Below are 10,942 nucleotides of genomic sequence, written 5' to 3'. Positions count from 1 at the left end.
GTAATATGCAAGACAATTGAATCAAATAAAGAATTAACAGAGTACACTGCTTTGTAACACCGCACTTTGGGGTCAAACGCACTTTGGGGTCCGACCCCAAAGTGCGTTACGTACTTTGGGGTCCGACCCCAGAGTGCGTTACGCACTTTGGGGTCCAATTTCGACCCCAAAGTGCGTTAGACAGGTACATATACATTTTTTAAAATCAGGCAAACGACCGCACTTTGGGGTCATAGAAAATTAATGTTCATTATGTTTTAAATAATGTATTGTAGTCAAAACCAATGGTAAACAAAAAATCAAGGTATTAAATAGACGCATAGCATGTGCCCTGAATTATAATAAAATCAATAGGAATTTAAATGTTTTTGATTAGTAAGTGAAGAACTTTCACCAAATGAAGAATTTGTATCAATTATTAAGCTTAAAATATTTTTTTTTCAAATTGTCCATTTATTTTAAAAGAATGTACACCTTTCATTAACTCCATTGTTTTTAGCTAAATGCATTATTTTCCCAATTTTTATTTACACGTTTTATAGAAATACACTTAACAAATCTTATAAGTGTGCATGTATAAATGGTTTCATAGGTGTATCAATATTTTCCCGATCATGCTAAAATTTTCAATAAATACAAAAAAGAGACATGTTATCATTTTTATTAAGTACTTTTCATTCAAGATACAAATTTAAGATTATTTTTTTTTAAAAAGTGAATGCGTGTCGAAAGTCGATGTTGCAATATGATGTCCTTTATACTGTGTGTGCCCACCCTGACTATTACAGCCTGGCAGCGTCGTCACATCGATCTAACATACCGTTGTAGATAATTTTGGGGTTGGTGAGGAAGGTTACCAAAGAAGTTGCTGTACTTAATGACTAGCCTTCTTAGGTAGTTTGGTGTACACTCATGCCAGGCGCAACCTACAAATGATACAGACAATTAATTACTAAATAAAAATATGCATTTATGTTCGTCTTATTTAAATGTTTTTCGGCTTTTACAATGCAAAGGAATTAAAATAATTATTTAAAGAAATACATAATGTTACCAACCTCTGTTTGGTGCACACCAACGTTGACCAATCTTAGGGTTATGCCACGATGTTGTATAGATAATCTGCCCATGTGGTGTTTTTCTGATATGCCGATCTCTATCGTATCCGAGATATCATGTGCAATCTTATTCCACCCATTCTCACAATTTGTTCGTGCATTGTGTAAATATCGTTCGTTCATGGTACCGGTTGAATGCATCTCATAATTAAAATTGACATGCTTGAGCACATGAAATGTGTGGAAATGCAGCCAATAGTCAGAACACAAAATTTTGTCAAAATATATTATTGATAAACGAAAAAGTTACAAGGACATAAAAGGTGCACACTTATAAGATTTGTTAAGTGTATGATAGTCTTAGCATAGACAAAGTTATAAATTATGGGTTATCTTAGTTAGACATTTCAGTAAAAAATTTGCCTGATAATATGTTGAAAGAGCCATTCATTTAGCTAAATGTGACATATAAGAAACTTGACTAGGTGTAGATGCGGCTTTAAGTAGTAGTCCGTACAGACAGTACCAAAATAACTATTTAAGTAGTCGCACATTAAGAGCGGAGCTTCAGAATAATGTAAAATTCTCACTGAGGGTAAAGAGGGGATTGTGGGTTATCGATCCCCCGCCCTTAAGGGTTAAAAAAATAATATTTTAAACGTCCATTTTGCTTTGATTTGTTTTTCTTAAAAGTTTTTTTTTTTATTTTGATGTTCTTCTATATTATCCAAAAATACATATTGGGCAATTACCTGGACCATCTTTTTCATCTTTTGCTTTTTGTTACATTGTTTCGACTACTTTTATGGCAAATAATTTCACATTTATCGTTCCTTTATTCAGATTACAAGCATCTTACATTTCTCTGATACCATTTTTTTTAACATTATAAAATTCATGTTAACTTTGCTCTTTCTTTAGAATATGTAAGATTTCCCATAAAAAAACCTCTAGCGAACAGTTGTTACAAAACCCTTTAGTTTGTTGATAAGCTTAATAATGTATTTGTAAAAATCACTATATATAGTCCGATCGAAAAACTTGATGTTTCACCAGAACATTGCAATAGAGTATATTTATAGTTCTTCGGAAAAAAATGCAAACAGCATTTTATTTCATTCCAACATATTTAAAATGGAGCTCATTATGGCACCAAAAATTATCAAGTAAATGACTGACAGAACGGGATATTTTTCGCAGCATCTTTTAATTTTAGGAATACATAATTTATGTACAAAAGTATTTTGAACGGTGTCATAAAAGTAACATTTGCATTTTTTTAATACTTTTTTTTTGTTTTTCGTACATAGTTTTTGTTGTTTTGTTTTTTGTTTGTCGTACATTTTTTTTAGGTTTGAATACATACTTTTTTGTTTTGCATACATATTTTATTTTAGTTTTTTTGTACATGTTTTATTTTTTTTTCGTACATATTTTTACATGACGCCATTTGCATTGTAGAAGTTTGAATAATTACGCCATTTATAAAACACCATTATCAAACACTTCACCTTCTGCAAATTACAGTACCCCATTTTAAATGCCATTTGCAAATACCAACATTTTCATTTTTGGAGGCATCATAAAAATAATAACAATATCTATATATAGTCCGCAGTAACCCAATGAAAGGTTCTGCATATGGTCTGGATGTGGTTAACATTTGACACAAGGTGTTTGAGTGGTGCATATTCATGGGATAATAACTGATCACCAATCAACAGCCCTTATCAAATAGACACTTATATAATAGTATATTATAATGAAAAAATTATATAAAATACATATAATTTAAAAAAAATGGGCCCAAAAGGGTCGGCCGAAACCAGACTTGCCCGGCCGAAAACGACTGGGCCGATTCCAAAAATGGGCCGAAATGTGACCAAAACCACTGTGCTAGTTTTATACTTAACTATAGGCTGTTATAAGATGTGAAGGCTGTTTTGATTGGCTAAAATATTTACGAAAAACAAAAATAAAATATGTACGAATATGAATGCAAAACTAAAAAAAAATATGTATGCAAAACTGAATAAAAATGCTAATGCCACTTTTATGCCACCGTAATTTTTTTACATGAACACACTTTTTAAATATTTCAAGTGGTAAAATTAATAAAACTTTTATCACTTAAGCAACATTTAGTATTGACCTCCATCTTGAATCCTACCTCAAATATTTCAATGTCGCAGATCGAAAATAAGTGAGTACTCAGTATTTAAGCAGAACTCAGATGATACCTTTAGACCTCTGGACCCCAAAGTGCGTTGATATGTAGCATATTAACGCACTTTGGGGTCAATTTCTCGATTTTGACCCCAAAGTGCGTTTGACCCCAAAGTGCGGTGTTACACTGCTTCAAACGTTTAACTCGAAAAGCCTTTTTGGCTCGTTAATAATTCCCAGAAGACAATCATGTAACGCTAAGATAGATGAATGACTTAATTAATTAAAGTTAAGTAGCACATTATTGTAATAAACTTCCTCAATTTTATTTCTATGTCCAGATTTAAAAACATTTACAATCATTTTATCTTTATTCACCACAGTACCCTATTTAGTACAATATATATCCAGATTGTTAACTTTCCTAAGTATAAGAAAATAAAACTGTATTGTCCGCAAACAACAGCAAAAATATGTGTATATCATATATTGAAAATGTATCAAAAATATTTTTTTGTATTTTCATGCATATCATTTATAAAGAAAATTAATATCAGAGGTGACAGTAGCTGTCCCTTGTTAACTCTCGAAATTATCTGACAAGCAACCAATTGCTCTAATACAAGAATAAAGATTTATTACTTACTTTGTAACATTGTTATAAATTTATATGATACACCTGGTTAAAAAAAATTAAGCCATATGCCATTTTTATTTAACATATTAAAAATGAAATCATAAAAGATGCATGTACCTATTTTTTGCATCTTTAATTATTTTATAAAAAATGAAATTAAAACAAGAATGGTATCAATAATATGTATATGTTAATCTTCCCTTAGCACATACTGGAAAGCGTTCAATATTTCACTTCTTTCGGCCCATTTACCTAATTGTAAAAGAAAAGTATAGAAAATATATAACAGTAAGGTTGATAGCCCTGTTATTATTCTAAACTTCTTGGGCACTGGTACAATAATACATGTACCACTACAACACGATTCGGGATATTCACTAAATTTGTAATTATATGATTAAACAATAAACATATTATTGGTGCTAAACTGTTTTATATTTATTGAATATCTCTGGAATAAGTTTATCTATACCAGCACTTTTATCACTCTTAAGGGAAGAAATAGCCTTTGTCATATTATCTACTGTGAAATCAATGTCAAGTTCTTCAACGTTGTTGTAAATATATCATTATCATCAAAATATTCCTTAACGAAATTATTTTAAAGATATCTCATCATTTGAAAACAAGTTTGTACAATGCTCAAAAAATCTTCCGATGACAATTCTTTTTTTGCTAGATTTATTTATTTGATTTTTATCTTTCCAAAACATTTGCGGCTGTATGCCAGCTAAAATGACATTTTCTATCTCTCGTTTAAATTCTATAAATAAGTTTGTTGTAAACAAGTATTTTTATATTTTAATTCGATCTTTTTTTACAATAATTTTATTTGCACGTTTGAACTTTCTTCTAGTGTCATCACATTTTTAATTAAACCAGGAGTTTTTATATCTTTTGTTCTATTACTTGTATTGTTTCTGGCATGTTTTGACTCATAAAAATACTGAATGATATTGATTATAACACATATGATATGTTCCGTATACTTATATCTAATTCCACATTATTTCTAATAACACTATTCACAATCATATTAATGTTCATAATTACATTCTCAATCAATTCTTTATTATTATTTATCTTATCACTATCTTTATTGTGACATTTCAATACATCAATACCAATACATTAATTATTAAGATAAAATCAAGCTGTACATGTACATGTTAAAAGTAAACAAATTATGTAGTATAAAATCATATACAAAGGGAAATAACTCGTATTATATTAGCAAATAATCTATCAAGCTTTTCCCTGTATTAGAAAATAATTCCTATAACTGGGTCATTCCCTAATCTCCCGATAGGCACGCAAGTCAAATTTTCGTTTACTTCAGAGCAGTTTTTTAACTATATAAGTAATTCAGTTGATGTTTTAACGAATGCATGTCTTCTTCGGGAAGTTAATGTTTTTAATTGTTTATCAATAAATTTTGATGACTTATCGTGTGGTAGGTAGTAATTAAGTTCATTATCAACCTATAATATTATGCACTGGACCATAACAAATAGTCGGCCACCGCACATAAACACTTGAATTCTAGTGTAAATATCACGTAAAACGTACACTGATACTATCTATAAATGATAAATTTTGTCGCTTATTGTCAAGAAGTGTGTCCGTTTGTAATGTATCGGTGTTGTTTGTATTTCTGTTTTGCTGCATATGATAACTTTATTTCAAATTGCTAAAATTTCCTTGACCAAATAACTTTGACTAGGCAAGCTAAAGCATTACATGTTATGAAACCATGATTACTGCCGATTTATCTCATAATTAGAATATTTTTATTTCCATATATTGGTCATATTATATGGCCTATAACTAACAATAATAATATCAAAGCATTACTTAATAATTTTGAACAATAGTCACCGGCAATGGTCGTAATGACATTCGTTAATTATAAACATGTTATCTTGATGAGGAATTGCGTGATGCATGTTAGTTATGTTTACATCCTGTCAATACATTACGTCACAATACATTCTTAAAAAGGAAAAACTACGATTTATAAATTATTGTTTAATCATTCAGCAATACTTGGAGAGAAAATCATAATAATATCTCTAAAAATTCATATAATGAAAATATTGTTTATATCGTTTATTTGTACAGGTAAGCTCAACATTTTTCGCTTTACTGGTTTTTAATGATATCTTAATTATACTATATTCATTAAATAATTCGATCATGCAATTCATCCGAACAAAGCAAAAAGAATGTTCGTTTTTGTTTTTATTTTAAATTTGTACATATTCAAAACCAAAGGAGTATGCAATATCATAGTATTTTCATAAATTTTATAAAAATTGAAATCTGTCTAATAACATAACAAGAAACAAAATTATACAAATGTTATTTTAGTTATCTGACTTATTGTTAAATGTTTATATATTTTAAATGATTCATTTTAATCGTTCTAAAATTCATTTCATTGCGGACGGGTTTGATCAATGAGATCAAATTATCGTCACGAATAAATAAATCTTTGTAACATAGGAACATTGTAATTTCATATAATAAATCATATATTCATAAATTTCATTTAGTAATGATATTTACAATAAAACGTTTCAATGATAAGAACTCTTATATACATGTATTTCATACTTTGTTATTTATCATATCAACTGATTCAGCTTATTAAAGGGAGATACGTTTTTATAAACTGTGTTTGATTGTGAACGTTTTATCCTGTAAATATAGGCCACATTTCCTGGATATAAGTTATTTGTTCAAATAATCTGTAAGAACAGAATAAGTAGATTTTATTTTATCTCACCCTTTTTAGCGTTGTTGTCTACAGTAGAAGCTGCCGGCGTCTGCAATGAGACATGTACATGTAAGTATTCCTCATTCACGCTGTATTCTTACCTTTTATTGCTAACTTGTCACGATGATTTATAATGCTCATCCATAGTTATAAATAATGAAAATAATTCACATAAAATCTGGAAAAAAGTGATCGATTGGAAACATAAAAAGCAGCAATATTATATAAGAATTGAAGCTGTACGTGAGTGATAATGAAAAAGTGCAAAATCCCTAGCACCGGCTTGAGCAGTAGTCAATTCTCAACACTTAAAAAGTACTGGAGTCAATGATCCCGAAGACTGTTTTAAAATTATTAATATGTTTACGTGTTCTCAAAGAAAAGCGTCTTTAAATATAAAATTTACATATATTACTTAACTGTTCCCCATTCCTTTATTTTTACCTAGTTTATTGTCATTTAAATTTTATATAATCACAATGATTTATTGTACCAGTAGTCCAGTACATGTAACAGTAGCAGGAGCACTGTTAATATAGTTTTGTTGATGTTTTGTTTTAGTCACACAGATCTGCGGAAATGACGGGATGTGTTACGAACGATCAGAACTAGTTAAATGCAGTACGTAGAGATTTTTCCTTTAGTTTTGAATACCAACCCACATATGCCAAATCAGAATTAGTTTTATAATAAAATCCTCAGAATCAACATTCACCTCTGTTCCGCAATCAAAGTAGATAGGTTTGCGATTTGTTGTGAAATGAATAGAAATCGTTAACATGCAGCATACAACTTGAAATTATATTCTATTATCTGGCCTATTTGATATTTACCAATTAGAACGTGCATATCTGGACCTATGAAAAATCAGAATGATTATTTGAGCATATAGGAGAATATTAAGTAGAACATTTTCATATTTTCTTTGAGGAAGTATTAGCAAAACAAAATGAAAATATTAAACAACACGTCTTCAGTTTTTTATGTATAGAAAAGTTTAGTTTCATGCTGAATTACTGGGTCATATGACCATTTCATTTGTTTTGTTTTTTCAAGCTTTATGGGGAAGCATGTATGTACATTACTGTAAAAAAGGACAGGAGTGTTGCGGTAAAAAATGTATGCCATATGGGGCAGACTGTTGCAGCGGTTCAGAATATTGTGACAACGCACGTACATGTTGTACTGGAGACGTGTGTTGTTCACCTGAAAAAGTCTGCAAAAATGGTGCTTGTGTTATTCAAGAGTAAGTATCATATTATGATAATTTATATATGAGCATGATCAAAACTATACTTAATTGATCTTTATGCATCAATCAAATTGAAGCGCATGTATTGGTTTTAAACGAAATGGCGGACAATTCAGATGTAAACACGTAAAGTAAACGGACTAACATGTAAAATTGAAGGCAATTTAATACATACGACTGTTGTATAAAACTGAATGAAAGAAAATAAATGTGACAGAATTTCCCATTAAGGAGTTAACATTTCGTGAAGGGAACACAAAATTACCTCATAAAAAACTGCATGCATCACATTAACCCGTATCCTTTTAGTAACTTATGACACAGTAGAATTTTTGATGTCTTATGTATACCGAAAATCAAAAACAAATGAGTTTTTTTATGTATTTTTGTACTTATTCTTATATATATCAAAGAAAGCTAAAAGTCGCTTCAATACGTTAGACAGGTCGTCATTCTCAAAACTTATTTTAAACTTACAAAGACTTTCCCGGAAATATTCGCATGAGGTTTAAAATATAATGAGAAAAACGTAATCCCTAAATAACGCTAAAAATGGCAAAAATAAAAATGCTGCAGACTCAGTCTTAACAGCCGTATGCACCAAACTAACTCACTAAAAATATATTAGTCCTTTGCTTACGTGTTGCTCATTTCTGCAATCGATTTACTCAATTCGATATGACTTTTGTACAATTCATTCGTTATTTTCACTTGGAGTAGCAAGAATAATACAATTCAATTAAAACAATAACTATATATATATGTTTATATACATTGACGTTATAATGTATAAATTTTACAAAACCAGACAGAACGAACAAACATACAAACACACAAATGTGAACATCAGCTGGTGGTATATTCTACTCATCATAGCGGTGTGTGTGGCATTTCCTGTCGCTGTTTTCATATGGAAGCGAAGACGTGCACGAATCAGAGGTTGGTTTAACTTGTACTTGATAAGCATCATATAGAGACAAACAAAATTCATGTATACCTAGTATATAGAAATAGAAAAGAGAAAAACAGAATTCATAAAGATCGCCAAAATGGACGAAATTGAAAATGGTGCATTGAGTCTGTTTGTTTTTGTTTTGATTAGGTTTTACGTCACATCGACACAGTATAGGTCATATCGCGACGTTCCAGTTTTACTGGTGGAGGAAGACCTCAGGTGCCCTTCCGTGCATTATTGCAGGCACGAACGGGCACCTGAGTAGAACCACCGACGTTCCGTAAGCTAGCTGGATAGCTTTTTCACATGAAAGAATCCAAAGTCCCTGTCAGGATTCGAACCAACAGCGGTGAGGGGCAAGTGGTTGGAACATTGAGTCTGTTCATGGACATTAGTAGTAGTAGTAGTAGTAGTAATTGCAAGCTGGTGGTTTTATAATATTCATTAAAGTGTATAAAGCAATATACATGTATTTGCTGCAAAAATAATTGTTTAATTCTTAAAAGAAACCTTACGAAATGCTTGTAAAAAATAAAAATGATAGCGAATTACCTTAAAAGAGATGGTGGATGCACGATGTCATTTCTAAACGGATAGAACCGTTTTTAAAATAGTATAATAATAATTTGTCATGGAACATTTTATCCTGTTTAGTAATAAATTCATGTGAATTAAAATGTTTCTAAATTCAAAAAAATCACCATTACCATGATTAAACGTGAATTCTGCTTAAGCCGGTGCTAGGGGGCGTGGACGGTAACTTGCACTTTTCAGTACCGTCCATAAACAGGCTCAATCAAACCGAGCCGGCAACATTTTCAATATTGTCTTGTTGGGCTTTCTTAAGGGATTCTTTAATTCTCTCTATTTTAAATAACAGAGACATTTTATGATACCAATCTTTCGAGAATCGACAATAATATTAAGACACCAGTTTAATTTTATTGTTGATACATTTTGTAAAAAACATATTTTATAAGTGAAGTGAAACAGCTTGAATTTCAAATAAATTTATGAACAAAAACTATTATAGGTTATTCGCTAGAATAATCAAGCTTTACATTAAATCCTATTATGAAAAATTTAAAAAAATGTTATTAAAATATATGTTACCTAGACCGACTTTTGTTATTTTCACCATAACACGGTTTCTGTTTCAGCTAATACTCAGCCTAGCAGAATTGTTATGGTACATAGTAATCCAGTCCATACACCGGTGCAATCCACAACTGTTTTCGGACGTACAAACGGACGACCACAAAACATTGCTTTTATTGTAACAAAGTGAATATAACAAGAGAGTGGCAATGTTTTTCTCATGTTTAACACTACAACTAAAGTCAATGTTCTTTCTACTAAAACAACATGTTAAACATAGGATAGTGGTTGAATTGAACACATAATTGTAACTCATTCTGTACATTGGATATTGAAAGACACTGTGATAATAAAATCAATTGTAAAAAAGTAGATAAAACGAAAACAGTATCACAGCCCTCAAAGTTTGACTTTTTAATAAATTATAGATAGGTCAGGATTTTTACTGAGATGTTTAGGTCATAACCACTAAGTCTTAACATCCCTATATTTTGTATGGTATTGATAGTGATTAAGAATATTGAAACATTAATGAATGCCTAAAAATGAGAACGGTAAATCAAAGAGTGTTACAGACTGGAACCTCCGTATTTTCTCTGTAATGATATATTTTTCTGTTCCGTCAGGAAACCACGTAAGAAGGTGCTAAAGGTGTAATATGTTGCATTGTTCATTCTTTCAAATAAATAGACACAATAAACCTAGTTTGCGATTTGTTTTAATTTCTAGAGAGTTATTTCCCCTTTCTAGAATTTCACTCAGTTCTTACCAATCATGAACGGCAGTGGTAAATGCAATTCCAGCGAAAAGCAGAACAGAGATTTTAAACATGATTTTCCACTTTAAATGTAAAAATGTTTAAATTGCCTGCGCATAGTTGTATTTTCCTTATTAAAAATAGAAATACTATATGGCATTTTACTATCTATGACCGCTTTCATCCATTTTTTTTTTCAATTGAAGGATGCTGACTTTGCATTATTTTTAGTAATATCCT

At 30.5% G+C, this 10,942-nt stretch overlaps 1 protein-coding gene across 1 annotated transcript; it reads left to right on the top strand.

Annotated features, from left to right (window-relative positions):
- Window positions 1-5,825: 5,825 nt before the first annotated feature.
- LOC132740912 (uncharacterized) lies at window positions 5,826-10,649 on the top strand. Its single transcript, XM_060728973.1, has 6 exons — window positions 5,826-5,982; window positions 6,659-6,709; window positions 7,202-7,261; window positions 7,697-7,886; window positions 8,701-8,831; window positions 10,008-10,649. Exons 1-6 carry the CDS (start codon window positions 5,949-5,951, stop codon window positions 10,133-10,135), a joined length of 594 nt encoding a protein of 197 aa, XP_060584956.1. The 5' UTR covers window positions 5,826-5,948; the 3' UTR covers window positions 10,136-10,649.
- The last annotated feature ends 293 nt before the right edge of the window (window positions 10,650-10,942 follow it).

Source organism: Ruditapes philippinarum, unplaced genomic scaffold, assembly GCF_026571515.1.
Source record: "Ruditapes philippinarum isolate M1 unplaced genomic scaffold, ASM2657151v2 ctg129_1_1_1_1, whole genome shotgun sequence".
NCBI lineage: Eukaryota > Metazoa > Mollusca > Bivalvia > Venerida > Veneridae > Ruditapes > Ruditapes philippinarum.
This window is presented reverse-complemented; position numbering and strand designations above follow the sequence as displayed.

Coding starts and splice junctions, on each gene's coding strand:
- LOC132740912 (XM_060728973.1), top strand. CDS start 5,949: ATGAAAATATTGTTTATATCGTTTATTTGTACAG. Junction 6,710..7,201: donor CTGCAATGAGACATGTACAT/GTAAGTATTCCT, acceptor GTTTTGTTTTAG/TCACACAGATCTGCGGAAAT. Junction 7,262..7,696: donor ATCAGAACTAGTTAAATGCA/GTACGTAGAGAT, acceptor TGTTTTTTCAAG/CTTTATGGGGAAGCATGTAT.